Raw genomic sequence first — 17,889 nt, 5'->3', positions numbered from 1 at the left:
AGGATTTTTTTAGGAGACCTAAAAACATTTTTTTTTTTAAATAAAAAATTCATATGATGCAGACTTACCTCAGTATTTTGTACGACAAAGTATTTTCTTTACATCATCTGTCTGTATTTTTTTCAATCAATCAATCATTTTATTTCATTTTATTTTTTTAAAGAAAAAAAGACAATATAAAGCAATATTCAAATTCAAAGTAAAGTAAAAGAAATGAAAGGAGGCAGAAAGAAGTCAAACTTTGTCCCTCTGTCCCTCATTGCCATGTTTTGTTGTTGCAATATTTTGTTGTGGGAGTTCCCGGATTAAAGTGCATGACTTTTTGTTCTGTACACCTCCCTCACTGTAAATATGTATTAAATCATAACATAAATACTAGAGTGAATGAAGGTAACCTTTGCCCTAAACTCTTCTATTGTCATTGCCGTGTTGTCATTGAGTTGCTTATGAATTTTGGATGGTGAAATGTGTGCATAAAGTATTTCCAGTGAGATGGCATGATAGTTATTTATTTATTTATTTTTGATACTGCAACTGCCAGAAAAGCTGCAAAAAAAAAGAAAAGAGGAGCTATATGATATGAACACATTTTCTATCTTCTTTCAGTACTTTGTGATGGATGTAATAAAACCATGCAGTAATGTCAGCTTTGTCTTTTGGTGTGTGTGTGTGTGTGTGGGGGGGGGGGGGGGGGTAATCAAATAAATGGAAGCAAATTCGGGGGCTGCAAAAATGACATGTGGTGGGAGGACAATTTTCAAAAGACACTTTTAAGGAACGTGTGGATGAAACTGGCTGATGGCCTTCAGTTGTCATGCATGACAAAATGTGCCACAAAGAATTATTTCCTGTCATCGTTAAACTTGTCCTGACCTCACAATAAATGCTTCAAATAAGTAGAATGACATTTTGTAACACAACTACAGTATACAAAGTGACATTTCTCAGTCTGATTCAAGAGTAAAATCAGACTCATTTGACACATGGGAGTCAATGAATACACTCAACTGGCAATTATGTCAGTGAACACTGGATGGCATTGTTGCTGCTCGAGAACCTGCTTTTTTTTTTTGTGTGGTTATGCAGCACAGCATGCTGGGTACCATAATATATTGTCATTTTCTTTCCATTTTGAAGCGCACATGCTTAAGACATTTATGTTTTGCTTTCAAAATGTCACCCCAATCAGTGCGAGGCTGAGGAAAAACACAACATTTCTGATGCAGCTGAAATGCCAGTAAACAGCTCACAGAAATCCCACCTGCTTCCTCTACTAGACCCGGGGGATCCTTGTAAATAACATGTTCCCTAAATAAAACACCATATTGATAGGTAGCGTTTATTAGATGTCACATGAATGGCCGATGTCTGGGAGAAAATGTCAAACTGGCTTATTAAATGCCAATCCTGTCAGTCAGATGAAACATCAGTGCTGTTCAAGTTCAAGTTGAAACATGTTTGTTTTTAACCAGCAATAGGTAAAAAGAAAAAGGAAAAAAAAGTACACATCTTTCCCAGAAGTTAACGGTTCTATTTACACATCTATCTTCTGGGAAGTGAAAGCAGAGTTGTCATAATCACAAACCCGTTTTTCCTGTTTTGCATTGGCACACCCAAGTCACCTGCGCCTTGTAGCACAATAGATTGTAATCATTTCCTGAAAATATCATAAAGTTGCTCTTAACTCGGTCAAAATTGTAGTAAAAAAAATATTTTTTAATCAGAAAGTGTTTAAAATACATGTTGGAGCGTTGAAATCAAATCTGAAATATTCTAAAGCAACATTTTAGCACTCCAATTTTTGCTGTGAATGCATGTATGAAAATGAACAGATATATTACATTATCTTTCGAGTTTTACATAAAAAATATATTAATAAATCCCCAATAATGTAATAAGGTATTACATTATTGTTAAAAATGTTAATATCAATCAGGATTTTTTTATGTTTGTTTTCAGGAAATTATAAATTACACATGCCTTTTTCATTGATTTGCCTTTTACTGGTTTATTATATCTGACACGTGGAGTAATGCGTTGTTAAAAGTTATTAAATTATAAATATAAACCATAATAAATTATGAAAAAAAATACAAATGCATATCACATACTATACACTGTAAATGTGTTTCAACCAGAGCAATGTCATAATTAATTGGTCCTCAATTTTGAAAGAACAGTAATTATTGAAATTACTGTATAATCTCATAAATATTACTCATTTAAAAAAAATCCCAAATTGAAAGGGGGTATTATACTGGTGGCTTATTAAGAAATGAACATTTTTCATATTGTTATGCATTGGTAGGTTTTGAATCTTTATTCATTCATATTATTCACTAGAATACTAATGAGAAACCTGCTTTTTAATTAAGGATATTGGGGGGCGGGAAGGGGGGGGGGGGGGTTACTCACAGGATAGTCCAAATCTCTCTTTGTCATCTTGGGAAAAAAATACAATTGCAGTGGAACTGTATTACATTTGACTACTATTTATTCTGGGATGTTGGTCTATGTCTGATATTCCGCAAATATAAAATATGTTTACACCCATACAAAATGATCCAAATTGAACAAATCCATGCAGGCCAAGCTGCATTCATTGTAAATTATTTAAGAATTTGGCAGGCAATGTTTTAGCTTACAGTCAAAGGTAAAAATAAGAATATCGTTTTTTTTTTCCAGGATATACTTTATAAATTATTAAACTGAAATGATCAGACTATGAAATAAATGCTTATACCATTAAAACAGGCTGAAAACACTCCCCCCCCCCCTCTACCACTTCATCCGCATCTGAAACAAAAAAAAATTATATCAAATTTGTGCTTTAGCTGAAGGTGCATTATCTATATAACATTTTCAAAAGGTTCTCGTGCTTTTCTTCGAGCAAAAAGTTTGAACAATGGAATTTGTGATGAAGCAGTGACAGTTGCCGAGGTAGAAGTCTTGTTTGCGACCTCTCTCAGATGACAGTGAAGGTCTCCAATAAACAGCCATGTTGGTGAAGAGCACTCAGTGAACTGTCTCTTCCAATAGTAGTCACTTCACACTCTCTTCAAAGAAATAAGTGCCTCAAATATCAATTCCTGGCCTCCCCCTTAATTGTTTTCTATGCTCTGCTGAATCTGTCTTTGCCGTTGCTGTGTTCAACAGCAAGAACTGCAGTACCCTAACCTTCACTTTAATGGCACTCCATTCCAATGTTGTTTACTCCCAACAGGTAAGGGAGACATTTTAAATACAAGCTGCTGGATTCCAATTGGTAGAACTTTAAAAGCAGCATTTCCAGGGAGGGCAACAGCAGCAGCAGATCTGACGAAGGGGGTTATTTTTTTTGTACCTGGCGGCTAACTTGAACTTCTCATTAGAGGCTGCTACATAATCCTGGGTCCGTCCTACGTTGGTCTCTATGTGCTCAATGTGGGTCCCTTGTTCCTCCACGAGCATGAAAATGTCCATGAAGAGGTCCCTCAGCTCATTCATATTGCTTTCAAGGCTCAACAGCTCCTGAAGGATAGTAGTAGACAGCATAGAGTGTCAGTCAGGACCAAAAAGGTCTCGGAAAGACTACAATTCCATAAAAGTGGGGATTTTCCACCTCCTACAAGTTCTGTCTGTTTGGTTAAAATGTAAATAAAAAGACAAAACATTGTATTATTTATGTGATATTTCCTATTTCCTTCAACTATAGTTTTCCAACTTGGAACGTGTTGACTATTCCTAAATGGACCCCATCATCAGAAAAACTGTTTATAAAAAAAAAAAAAAAAAAATAAATACTGTTTATCTTTCCATGTGGGCAGTACACCAGTAGGGCACAAAGTTTTATGGGTCATTTCTGACCCGTGAATTATAAAATTATTCAAACATCAAACTAAAGTTATATGATGGTTTGTGGATTGATCGTCACTGGTGATCGTCTTTTTGTATTGTGTAACAAAAATTACATGATAACAATGAATAAAAAAATATTTGAGTTGAACTGATGAATAACAGATTGTTTCATCATGTAAAATAGATTTTGGATTTAAAATGATAAAATGCTGCTTCATTTTGGGGCTTTGGTAGGGCGGGTCAAAAATGACTCGTAGGACAAGAGATGTATGTAAAGACCGCACAAGGGTTAAAATTCAAATACTTGGGTCCATTGTTGGATTTAATTTGAGATTTTTAGACAAGCAATTCCCAGCAAGATTATGAAAGTTTTGTATTTATGAAACTGTAATATAATTATAACTATTGATGGTACCAATTCCAGGTACATTTTTCCCTTGCTATAACGCAGTTCACCTTTCGCAATCTCTCTGTTTCACGATTTCTTTTTAAATGCAATTGTATTGCCTACCTTTTATGAAGGTTTGAACTTTGACAGTATTTAAACAGAGAGAAATATGAGAACATGTTTATACCTGCCTGAGAAAAGTGTAGTAAGTGTGTGAAGAGAGGTTTATATAATAAACTAACAAAAAAAAACATAATAAATGAAATAACATCGACTATAATAATTGAAGAAACATATGAAACAAACATAATAAATGAATGTATGTATAGTAAATGAAAAAACATATATACATACATACATACATGCAGTCTGGAAAAAAAGTGGTATCAAACATCCCTATTTAGTTAAAGATATATATATATTTTTAAATAATCATAAAAAAATGTCATTTGTTTGCCATCATTCTCACCTTGTGCCGCTGTTCAATCTCTGACAGTTGTGACCGAGTGATTCTGACATCATTTAACAGGTTCTCATTGAAGACTTCCCACTTTCCTGTGGCAACCATCTCGTTGACCTCCCCTTCCGTCACGTCCCTTCCCGAGACTTCCAGCTGTCGGATAATGAAGTGCTTACAGCGCTCCTGCTTGGTCAACAGTCCTTCATTATACTGCCGCATTACCTGTATGAAATGTAAAAGAATGAGAGAGAAAAAAAGAGTGAGAGGATGAAAAAGGGAGATGGAAATTAATGAGAAGAACAAGACATTTTTGGTCCCATCTTAATCTTGTCTGGAGCCCTAAGCAGAAAAACTGTAATTAAAAAAATGGTCTGAATAAATTCAAGTGATTCTCCATATTGGTTGAAACAACTTTAATCTTCCATAAAGAAAATATGTATTTTTATCTTTTATTTACCGGTACAGCACCCCTCGTTGGTGAGTTTAGTATTATTATTTTATTTTTTATTATTATTATTTATTTTTTCATTTATTTTATGTTAGTTCAATTTGTATGCCATTATTTATAACAATGAAAGACACACAAAAAAAACCTAACAAAACAACTTACTTACTGTACCAACCTGCTGGAATTTGAGATAAATGGCCGCATGCTGCGAGCGTTGTATTCTTGTTGTAACAGCAGCGGGACCGTGCTGCTCTTCTGTTTTTTGCACTTGTTTGGAAAGCTTGTCCAGACGTCGGTGGATGCTTTCAGCTCGGAGTTTGATGTCCCTCGTTATGCTGCTCTCCTTTTTCATGATGCTAAAACGCCGCATCGTTGCAACCAACATCTTCTGCTGTTGGCTGAATTTAAGGACCTGGTTGATATTAGGAACGGTTTTCAAATAAAGCAATGAGAGCATCGTCGTTAAATCCCAACCAGGGTGCTTTGACAGGCTAGGACTTGAGATATATTTGAGCCACTTTCCAGTCATTTGTTCAAAAATTATAATTCATTATTCTACAAATACAGTCATATCCTATTATATATATAAACGCTTAGGTACTGCCTAGTTACTTATAAACAATGTGAAAAATTTTCTGGATTTTTTTTTGTTCTTTGTTTTCTTTATTTTACAAGGCACCCATTAGAGTGTAAATAAAAGTTATAACTAAAGGTTGGGAACCACTGCTCCAAGTGAATCTTACCTCGATGTCCAGTGCGGCGATATCATGTCGGATTTGCTGAACTTCCGTCAGGAAATTGTCAATGACTGGCTCCGCCTCAAACAGAACGGCCTCTGGTGTTACGACGTCGACAACCACAGACTTGTCAGTGTCCTCCTCATTGTCAGAATTCACACTTTCTGCATCTGGCTCCCGAGTCCTCTCGAGTAATTCTTTTAAGCGGTCTCTCATTGTGGTGGAAGACTGGCCAAGGATTTTTCCTAAGGGAACAGAATTAATATGATTGATATATATATAAACCTTTCAGGTCATCAAATACATGTGGTGAAATTTGGACTACTTGTTATAATAGAGAGAGGCCAAGGCCACAATGCCGGTAGGTGCTACGGCAGAAAACACATTTTCACAATGGCTCTATTTGCTGGATCTAGTGGGCCACTGCCTCACTTGGCCCAAATGCACGTAGACTAGAATGGATTTATCATACAAATGATTCTTTTACGGCCCAGATTTCCAGAAATCCTTCGTAATTTGACTCGTCACAATCAAAACTTAAACACGATTTGATTATTGACACTGAGAAAGAAACAAACGGACCAAGTGTTCTTTTGGATGGATTCATGGATGAATATTTCATTTCCATGTGACCTATATTGAAATAATAATAGTAATAATAATAATTATTATAATACTAATTATCTATCTATATATATATATATATATATAATTCAATTGTTGAACAATGCTGTGAATGTTATAAAATACTTTGCACGCACATTTTTGGAATGGTGATATTTGCTAAAGCTGAAGTAAACACAGGAGGTGCTTCTGATTCCAACAACGATTCAGTGCTACATTTTCTGAATTCCTTTGAAAGCGTGAAGTTTATTGCATTCTTGAATTTAATTAGAAATGCGGGATTTTCTAGCTGCCTTTGGAAGAAATGTCGGGTGAACTTAAGACTGCCTTCTGGAAGAAGCGACGGCTGTTTGGATGCCCTCGAACGAAGAATCAGAAAAAGCTTGTTTTAAATTTGAATAGGCCTTCAGCAGAAAATATTGTCACTACATGAGTATGTACAAAGTTTTTCTAATTAGGTTGTCATCAAACATCACATTGTGCAGCAAGTACAAGGCCAACCATCTTATCACATAAGTAGGCTACTTGATCAAGTGTACAAAAAGAGAATTTAGGGAATTCCAAGGAATGGAATTTGCCACATAGTTTGAGTTAGCCATTTAAACAAATGGTTGTAGCAAAGTGGAGCAGATAAGCTTGTTCAAGCTTATCAGGGTTTAAGGAATAGAATGTAATTCATAGCTTTTGGGTGCAAGATCTCTCTCCCTCCCCTCCCTCTCCTGTCGTGCTAACAGCCGTCCCCAGAAGAGCCGATTAAAACAATTATTGAGAGGATTTGGAAACACAGTCTTTCCTGTTTCAAGGAAAAAACGGAAAAAAATGGAAGAAAGTGTCAAAGGGTTTGTTTTACTCGGGGAAATATTTCTGTGAATAAACATTGTAAAACACAAGTTGTTTTTTGTTTACACTGTGAAGTGACATTCCTCGACTTCATAAAGGTGGAGCGTTTAGTAGACTCCAGTAGTTTACACAATTCAGCCATGCTTTTTTTTTCGGATTTATCAACAAAAACAGCACCACAAAAGTAACACTTTAAAAGTGTTAAAAACAATCCGAATAACAAGGGCTGACTGAATTGCATGTAAAATCAAAATGGAACATATCATCAAATTTACCTTTAGACTTTCAGTATTCCATTTTAAGATCTCACTTGAGTTGTCCTGTGAGAATTAAATCCACGGTAAACACTCTTAACCCAAATCTAACATTCATTCGTCATGTTTGAGCCACCAGCTGCTCTACGCCGCTCATGGGAAAAGTTACACTCACAAGCTGGGAAACTTTTGAGGAAGTCTTTTGGAGCACCTCCCTTCCTTTTGAGGAAGGCCTGGATTTAGCCACTAGGAAAGGGGCAGACTGCAGGCTGATTTGCTTATCTAAAGAAACGACAGATGACGTGACTGCCTCCTGTTAAGGGACAACATGAGGAAGAAGAGGATCCCCTAATCCCTCCCCTTATTTCTGGTCAGGTAAACAGAGCACAGCAAACACACATGTATTGTGTTCTTTGCTGGAGCCAAACAATAGGACTTATGTGTCAAGCAGGGCGTTAGGTTTCTGATGCACAAAGTTGATTTTGATGTGAAATGTCTGAGTTTTGGGGATAAGCCCCCTTGTTCTGGGGTATTGTACTCCTTAGGCTCCAGTAAGTCCACTGAGTACTTTTGACAGATTTCAACTGACAAGCTCCCCAAAACCTCTGTGCGTTTTTCAGCACGGCAAGCGACACACTCGGCTAAGCCGCGCCAAGTGTGGTGTCATGAGTTTGTGGATGAGACGAGTTTGGGGAGGTCAACACTTCTGTCTGGGTCACGTTAAACTTTGGAGGCTGCTTGCAATATTTTATTTTTTCTTCTCCCTCTAGCCTCCTGTGTGTTCATAACCTTGCAGCAACCACATTGTTGGTGCGGTTGCTAAATATGCCTCTGAGCCAGTACATAGGTTAAAAGGTCAGAGAGTTAATTAACCTTAATGCATATTTTAGTCTGACTCTGAAGCTTAATTTACATTTTTTTTCCGCATCATAGCAGGTTGGCTTAATTGACTCATTTTTCCAGCACAATGTGGACCAATTAAACTTTTAAAAGTTTGGAAATCATCATTCAGTTCATTTCTAGTGGGTGGTATTGTTTTGCCGACAGTATGACAATTAAAAGACACATTAAATATATGATGACTCTGCCAAATGATCTTGGTGGAGACTAATTCCGCTATACCTCTGTGCATGTAATAAGGCTGCGTTGTTATGTTAACCACGAGTCAGTCGTCCCTAAAGGCAAGATATTATGACAACAAAGCAAAACCGGTTTTCTGAGCGTCAAAATTCACCCTCATCAGCATCAGCTGTCTGTATTGCATGTGAAACTGTTTGCTCAAGTTATGAGTCAGTCTAAGTCTTTCCCATTCTTTGGGTTATAAAATTAGACCAGGTTACTTTTTTTTATTGTCTGTTAGTCTATTATCTGATGTAGTTTTAGAAATTTGGATATCACATAGATGCACGATCGGTGGTGAAAGGTGGTGTTCAAGTGCGGTCAACTTTACATCATCCGCAACTAAAATCTTGCAGTTCTTATAAAAGTACTTTGCGCACATTGATCTCCTGCATGGACGCCAGCGAGTCCATTCTGCTTCTGCCATGTAGACCGAGTGCCTCTTCTGTGCAGAATTTAAAGGGAGCCGCTTTGATTTGCCAGGAATTAAGTAGGCTGTGTTCACTCCCACAACGGCACAATTTCTACCGGAACGCATCAACAAAAATACCAAAAGAAAGAAAACTCTACCTCTGCACGCAATTAGACCATATAGTAAAAAGACACTGCACTCCTTCTTCAAAACATATATCCATTCACATGATACAGCCCCTGGGCAATTTTTAGTTTCCTATTTCCCCACAAGGCTAGTTATTTAAATAGACTGCTCACTAACCCTGTTGCCACAACATTGTAAAAAGGTCAGTGTGTTTACATCTTCTAAGACGTCATGCATAACTGCCACTATGAAACACTAGGGAATGTCTGTCTGTCAGAAATGTTATGCTAACACGGCCAAATTAGAGATACATTTTTTTAATGAGTAGGATCAAACGGAAACAAATGGCAAGCCAAAGTACAATTGCTTGATCAAAGTGAAAATGAACTGTAGGTACAAACAAGGAAGATTGAATGGAAATGGACTGTCTTTCAGCATAAACTTCTTCAAATTCTAAACTCCACCATCAGACCAGCTGGCTACTGTGCCTGAACTAAAACAATTCTTGCTAAAGGGCTGTTTTTGAAATATTGCAACTCGGACATGGCACCAAAATGGCATCACGGACGCTTCTAAACTTCACGTATGAGAAAAAGGCCAGACAAGATAAATGAGTATGGCGCTATAGCTGGTCAGAGGGGCAAGGATAATGAGGGCAAAGCCACCATCATTAAGCCAATGAGAGAGATTGATACTGAGGTTGTGGCCTTGCTTGGTCAAATGAAGAATTAAGAATCTGTATAGATGTTCCCTTTGGTGCTATTTGGAACTGACTAATGTAACTTAAGTAAGCAGGGCGTAATTTGCTTACTTTGCTGTCCATATTAACAACTGTTGTACACTAAGGTCTCTACTTGTATAGACAGTGCATCTGCAGTGAGGCGCAAATCCTGGGTATCCTGTTTTCTGTGCATTTGTACTGTACAGGTTTGCCAATTTGGCAGACAGGTCTGTGACAAGATGGGCATTTCAGCACAGCAAGGAAACTTCTTGGAGATGTGCCGGTTGGAGTGACAATTTGGTAAAAACAAGGAAAAAATATCAGCTAAGACTTAGACAGCCTCTACGCAGATGTATTGTGCATCACACGCCATACTGGATTTACGCCAATCACGAAAATTGACCCAAACTTTCTGTTCACAACAGACTCCTCTTTGGATGTGAGCTATCCAGAAGATAGCTTGTGTAACATGATTTTATTTCTGGTTCATTTGTCGGAAAGCTGCATTGCCAATAACAATGCAAATCAGTGCAACACTTAATAAAATAAAGGCATACATCATTATCCAACGGTATAATTACAATACATTTTTGCAATGATAACCATAATAATAATAATTGTGGGGACTGGGAATTTGTAATAAAACGTTTTTTTTTAAACGGGCAGCAGTCCATGGGTTTCTTTATTTTCTAATTAATGACTCTTAATTTAAAATGTAAAATGTACTGTTACTGTCACCAACATCCAACACGAAACGCTTAGTTACCAAAAGTATGTATGTAAATGTGCAATTAATTTGCGATTAATTAAGAGATAACTATGTAAATCATGAATAATTACGATAAATTTTCATATGACCTATATATATCCACACCATAACAATGACAGGCTAGTGACAAGAAGTCAAGTAAGAAGTGGGAGGTGTCACAGGACAAGTTAGCAACGCAATAGGCCGCATCCCTGCATATCCCAGAGACACACATACACACACACACAAACATGCCCATACTCATCTTCAGCCAGCAGACCACCTCTAATCGAGATAGAGGCAGATCGAAATGCCTGCAGATGACAAGGTGCGAATGGATTGGCTTCCATGCCCTTGTCATGTTGCTCCATCTGCACCAAACAGAGAGGAAGACAGATGGAGCCTATGGCAGAAGGCTGGGCGGTAAAGGAAGACAGGTAGGAGAAGGTAAAGTGATGAATTTGAAGACAAGGTAAAACATTTAGTTAAATAAGAAATACTTAATTATCTGTGTTGGGCACAGTTGTTTCGTTGTGGCTTATTTGGTCACATTTACTTTTTCCACAATAAAATATGTGTGCTGTTCATTAACATATAGTACCATAGCATTCTCCTTTGAAGCTCAATATTCAATATCTTGAGAACATCCTCCACTCTTTTCCCAACCTGTATTGAGCCAAAGCACCCATTTTTATGTAACTTGAATATTACTTAACATAGCTGAGTAGAGTTAATATACATTCTAGCCAGTTTATTGAGTCATTTGATTCATTTGCACATCATTTTTTTCTGTGGATAAAATAAACTGAGCAGTCCTGACTGGTTGAAATGTAACATCACATACTCGATTAGCATTCAACCGTGGTCCATTTTGCAACCAATCAACCAGACTATACTGTGTTACTCTGTTGAAGTCGTATGGCTTCATTCTTTGCCGGTAAACTGCAATATTCCGCAATAAGTTCTATCAAAACAGTTTGGCTGTGTTTCCTCATAAGTAATCATTCATAGTTAACGTTCCTCCGGTACAATAATCCTTAGAGTTGGCTCAAAACAAACTTTGCGATGACTTTCATTGCATTTGTTCAAAAGTAAATGATTTGGATCTGTGATTTAAGAAATTTAAAAACGTGTCAGTCACCTATGCTGATGTGATCATTATTAGCTTTCCCAGGTAAACATCATCTGTTTTTATTTCATAATTACAGTACCGTACGCGGGAAATACCACAGAGCTTATAAAACCTTTATATGGGTAATTTACTGTTCGACCAACGTATTTTCTGCAAGGCGATGTGGTGGCAAATGCTGAGAGGCAGGTTAATGTTGTTTCCCCTCTCGGGCGGATTAATCACCTACCTACTACCTGCCAACATAATCTTTGTCAGGAGATAGGGAGACTCTGCCAACTGCTAAACTGAGAGACAGCAGGGGAAGAGAGAGAGATGGCAGGGAAGAGAAATTAACCACATGAATTCTCTTCATACTTCCCATAAACATTTTTGTCATCCTTGCTTTGTTATAGTGCCGGTCTTTCTTTCTCCTTGTATCTGTAATTGATACCCATTTTATTCTTGGCAAAGTCAACATTTTGCATTATTTTGAAGGCGTCTGACCTGTTTGGGTTACTTTACTATTTATTTTATGATGTATGAATTGTATTTTTAGTTCATTGTAATGTCCACATAAAAGCAATGATAGCATGATATTGTATTGTTAACTAAATACAGTACGTTTGTATTTTTGTTGTTTGTTGCCTTTCAGTGAGCTTTCCCAATAAACAAAATAGTGTACAGATTGGAGGTCAGATATGGGAAGACAAAAAGTGAATGCCAAGCGGAGCCTTTGGAAAACGACATGTGAAATTGAGATCGAAGCAATCCCATTTGTTCCTGTTAGCTGGGCGTCTCTCATTGACATCTGCTGATGGGAGTTTGTCTTGGACGATGTCCTTCATTTCACCTCCCGAGGTCTCTCCCATTATTCCCTCCCCTATCCTCTCTTCCATACTCCTTTTTCCTATGTTGAGATCATAAATTGCTGAATATAAAGCCTTGTTTCCAGTCCGTTAAACGCACCAGCCAAGGGCCTTCCATCCCCTGTTGCTCTTCTGAAGGCACTTAGGTGAAAGAAAAAAATCGCTTTTGTCTCAGTGCGGTTTCGTCTTATGTGTATGCGTCATTCAAGCAGAAAAACTCAACAATAGCCTAAACAACATCCCATCTCAAGGCCGTGCCACTGTTACATCCGCTGAGCAAGAAGGCCAGATGTATTGATTTTATTGCGCAGTTAAGATTCTTCAGATTTATTGTCCTTCTGCGGTCTACTAAGCCCTCTGTCCGCAACAGACAATATCAATCTTTTGCCGACATTATATAGATTGTTATTACTGTGCATGTACTATACAGTATGTATCAAGGCATCCAACTATTTCCTGTACTGCTCGTCCTCTAGTGACAAAGTGTTATCTAGCTTCAAAAACAATATGAGTACGCCCAATAAAAACAAATACCTCAGTATGGATCTCAGGCTCGGCACATTCAAATTTGAAGTGAAAGACACACAAGGCCGTGTGACCATATGAGGTCCCCAAATTTAATCAGTATATATATGAATAATCCATCCATTTTCTGAACCGCTTATTCCTCACAAGGGTCGCGGGGTGCTGGAGCCTATCCCAGCTGTCTCCGGGCAGTAGGCGGGTGTACAATGTACATGATAAGTTTTGCCTTGACAATATTAACAGTTAAATACGTCAGGCCAAAACAGACTGAGACTGGCTTAAAAAATTGCTATGATAAGTGAAGTCTAGAAAGCATTTATTTATTTATTTATTTATTTATTTTTGTAATAAAAACAAGAAGCCTGTTTAAGTGAAATCCAAAAAGGCCCATTTTTAAAAACAAAATAATTAATTATGTTATGTAAAAAAGTGTGGCTTACTTTATTTTTATTTATTTATCTATTTATCACTGTAAAATTAAGCAATTAAGTATTGGAAGAGCTGGTTGTCACTTTTTTTGTCAGCATCTGTTGAATGTAACAATAAAGTAAATTGTCATCAAGCTCAGTTCATTTTAAAAACAATTAATCAGTAACTATGTTATTTTTAAAAGTCAAGTAATCAGTAAAGTAACCATGCTACCTTTTTAAGTAGTTGTTGCAACAACGGTTATGAATAATGTACGCGCATCACAATAACCGAAGGCAGAGTAAACAGATACAGCAGACTGATGAAGCATGAGCAATGTGCAGATGCCTGCTGAAATCTTCTTTACACGTTTTTGACAAACAGGTGTCGGCAAATCACTGCTTCACGCTGCAAACACAAAGTCAAGAGTCAAATGTCATTAATTTGTCTCTTTGGGACTTTTTTATGTCTATAGTTATGAAATTCGCATTGCAAGGCAATATAAGTGCTCCACTTGGAGCTACTGGTATGGTGGGCTTTGTTTTGAATATGAAGCTAATAGTGAAAAGATAAAGTAAAATGAGCATCTGATTATTTTTTTTAAGTGCAGCAAGTTAGTTCAACCATGATATATGAATTATAAGTCTGTTATCTATTTCATATCCAAAGAATTATTCTGCAAATACAGGGGGAAAGCGCTGCATTAGCTTAAGCTAAATGGGCCAAGCCTAGCAATATTTACTGTACATAACACAACTTTTGGATACTGTTAGGGGTGGATTTTGGTTTACTTTTTATTTTTGCAGAAATCTTTTAAACCCTGCAGATGGTATCTAGCAAAGAAAATCGTCATGTTCCCAAAAAGAACAGTGTGTGAAATACAAATGTCCACCAGGTTCTGTCGAACCCTGGTAGAACTCCTCATCAAGTCATGCCTCCAGGCTATTTATGCTTCGTCTAAGCTTAGCAACAGAATGTCTCTGATTATTGATGTGTTATTTTGTTCGACTAATGCCCTGCATGTGAACTCTTGTAAAAGGCAGGTGAAGAAGGCAATTATTTGAAAGGGGCTTTGTTAGGGTTTTATTTACCCTCAGTAGAATACATGTACAGTAGACTATCTATATGCTGTTTGTGTTTGTAATTTATATTAATCTCTCTTCATGTTGGACTCTGGTGTAAATGTAAACAAGAAGGCAATTAAAACACGTCTCCCCATAAATGCACTGCGAATATATTATTTTGGTTGTAGGTTAGAATTATGTGAAGTGCCTGCTGATTCACCTGCACGAGCTTTAAACAAGTTTCGTTTTCAATCCCAGCGGAATTATCCATTTCCTCTCAATGGTCGGCCCACTGCTGTCATAAATTCTTGCGAAGAGTCTATTAAATTCATGTAGGACACAGGTAATTTAATTCATAAAAGAGACGAGATTACATCAGAGTTGTAATAGCCTAATGATGAAGCATGGTGTTTGAATTTCGGTTAATAGGATTGCGTAATAGATGACATGAGGCCAGGCTATCACCCACTAGGCTACTAAGGAAACACAAGACATTTCCAGTCCCCTCTCGCTAGCATAAGAGCCAGGTCTAAGATTTACTGTCTGATTACAAAGGTTGGACATTGTAATTCGAATGATATTTGCCGCAGTTTTCCCCAGGTGCTGCCTGATGTGATGGGAAGCGGGTGTGCGAGGTGAGAGAGAGATTTAGAACTAAAATCCGAAAAAACGCCATTGTTGTGCCTTCAGGTGTACAACGGTTATGGTCACTGGGGTGTTGTCTCCAAAGTTATTGCTTTTGTACCACTGATGATTGACTCTCTTGACTTTTCTAGCTTACCTGGTATATATGCTCTCTAAAAACTGCAAATGGATAGGTCTGTTTTTTTGTTTGTTAAATTAAAATGCAGACAGCACAACAACTCCCTTGTCACTTTTTCTCCTAATTGGATTCATATCAGCTTCCTCCTTTCCTTTTAGTCCAACGTATAAGTAATAATTTATATGCTGAACAAATTAATTTTCATTCTCTCTCCTGCAAGTCTTTGCAATCCTTGCATACTTAAACTACTATGATGTTTCCTATGGGTCATTTCATGGAAATGACGACAGCTGCATTTCCAAGCCAGTTTGCCTTTGGTCTGTCTGGTAAAAGCTAAAAAAAAAAATATATATATATATATGTATATACAAAAAGAAAAAAAAGTGAGGCACTGACATTGGACTCAGTCCAACAAAGTGGCATATTTTCCATTAAATGAGCATTCTAATTAGTACCTTCAGTACAGTCTGACATAGTATCCAAATAGACCCTTGAGATGCAGCAATATGCCACAGTGCATGCAGACTGTGAATTCAAAGATTTAACAGCAGAAGGTTTGTATTTTTTTATTTTTTTTTTAGCTGTCACCCACCATATTGTTGTACAATAAAAAAAATCTAGGTTTTCATACTCATGTTAACAAAAGTGGGCAAAGAAATGTTAAACTAATATAAATAGTTCAAATGTATTTTTGACGTCTATAACCGTCAATGGCAGTGAATGAGTTAATTATGTAGACAATTTATTTTCTTGATACAGGGGTTACGACCACTACCTCAATAAGTGAAATCCATAATATAGAAATACCCTATGTAAATACACCCTAGGCATATTTTTAAAGTATTTACAGTACTTTTTTTTTGAATACAAATACATTTAAGCACATAATATATTGAGAGCAAGTAGGAGCAATGGATATCAGAAAAAAATATTATACAACTGTAATAACTTACAAAAAAATGTATCTGCAATTTAGCAGGACTGTGAAGCGTGAAACAAAATAAAGCTGGGGATTACGTAACACCAATTGTGTGGCAGTTATAATGTTGATAGAATTTCAGCTATTATACCTTCTCAATTGGTATCAATTGCTAAAACACAGCGTACGGTAGCTATAACAAGCAATAAAGCTAATGAGAGTGATGCAGCCTCTATTACAGCAGGATGATGCGACTCGTTCTGGTGTCCTCTGTCTGAACCCTCTGTTTATCTCTGTACATTTCAAAGGAAGCAAGAGCTGCTGATTTGCATAATCTAGACCGTATTGGGCATGTTACTGTATTGGCAAGAGCGTTGACTTTTTCCCTGCATTCCCAAATCTAATTATCCCTTCTGGCCTGGGGACAAGGCCCACTCAGTGAGCAGGAGAAAGAAGTTGGTCTCAAAATGAAAAAGAAACTGATATAAAGCCAATCCGGCGTCTGCACAGAATGAAAAAGAGGTTTTATCAGAACTAGGTCACTATTTTTAACAGCTCCATCCAATTTTGGAAGAGTCAACAGACTTGCTAACTTTATCACCTAATATACTGATGCCAATAGTGAGCCACACAATGTAGGATGCCAAAATTTAAAAGCGGTTTTAATAAGAATTCTATAACCTGCTGCTTGGTCTAAGTAAATGCAAGTTTTGTCAAATACAATCAACTTGTGTCACTTGATACTGTGTCAAAGTTCCAATTTAAAGTGCTCGCTAACTTCTTCCACTTTCGAACTTCCACTCAAAGAAGTCGAGTAAAGAAGAAAAGGGACCCCACAGACAATTGCAAACTGGCAGCGACAGATAGACGGTTAGTCGGCTTTAAAATGGAGCTTGGCAGCGTTTCGCCGCACATGAGAGCCTCGTTAGAACAAAGTCCTGCACTTAGGTATGCGGATCCACTCCTACCTCCCCTTTCCATCATCACAGGCTCCCTGTCATTAAAACTTTTAATTGACTCATTCACACCTGCTCATGCGCTGCCTCATTTGAGACATGCCACCACCATAGAACAGATTATCTCCGCAATGTTGCGCTCAGTCCCCTACAGGTCAAATCACAGTGCATCATTCATCAATAAGATATATTATTTTTGTAGTATCCTATTCATTATTATTATCATCATCATCGTAACATTAAAATCCCAAAATATGATGTTGAATGAAACGTTTTTTGAAAATGACCCTTATCTTGTTGCTTTGTAAACTCTGTGCTAGACAAATATATTTATTTGCACTTCTAAAATGCATTAAAACCTCATGGAAATGTATACGTAAATATAATTGTACTGTACGGTATCTTCCAATTTTCTCAAAGTTGTCGTGTCTGTTGTCTACTCAAAGGTTAACATTTTGCTTTGACACTTAAAAACTGTAATCTTTCAAAATGGATTACAAATATACGGAAATGTAGACCTGCCAATGTGGAGTTAACTTTTTTGACTGGCAATGTGCAAATGC

At 37.1% G+C, this 17,889-nt stretch overlaps 1 protein-coding gene across 1 annotated transcript; it reads right to left on the bottom strand.

The window, feature by feature from the left end:
* Window positions 1-1,325: 1,325 nt before the first annotated feature.
* Window positions 1,326-7,759, bottom strand: stx19 (syntaxin 19). Its single transcript, XM_086090393.1, has 5 exons — window positions 7,610-7,759; window positions 5,877-6,115; window positions 5,309-5,545; window positions 4,695-4,907; window positions 1,326-3,510 (listed from the first exon to the last, which is right to left on the bottom strand). Exons 2-5 carry the CDS (start codon window positions 6,084-6,086, stop codon window positions 3,274-3,276), a joined length of 897 nt encoding a protein of 298 aa, XP_085946519.1. The 5' UTR covers window positions 6,087-6,115; window positions 7,610-7,759; the 3' UTR covers window positions 1,326-3,273.
* Window positions 7,760-17,889: the final 10,130 nt, after the last annotated feature.

The sequence above is a fragment of the Leptonotus elevatus genome, chromosome 12, assembly GCF_054856555.1.
Source record: "Leptonotus elevatus isolate MCC_2025b chromosome 12, RoL_Lele_1.0, whole genome shotgun sequence".
Lineage (NCBI taxonomy): Eukaryota > Metazoa > Chordata > Actinopteri > Syngnathiformes > Syngnathidae > Leptonotus > Leptonotus elevatus.
This window is presented reverse-complemented; position numbering and strand designations above follow the sequence as displayed.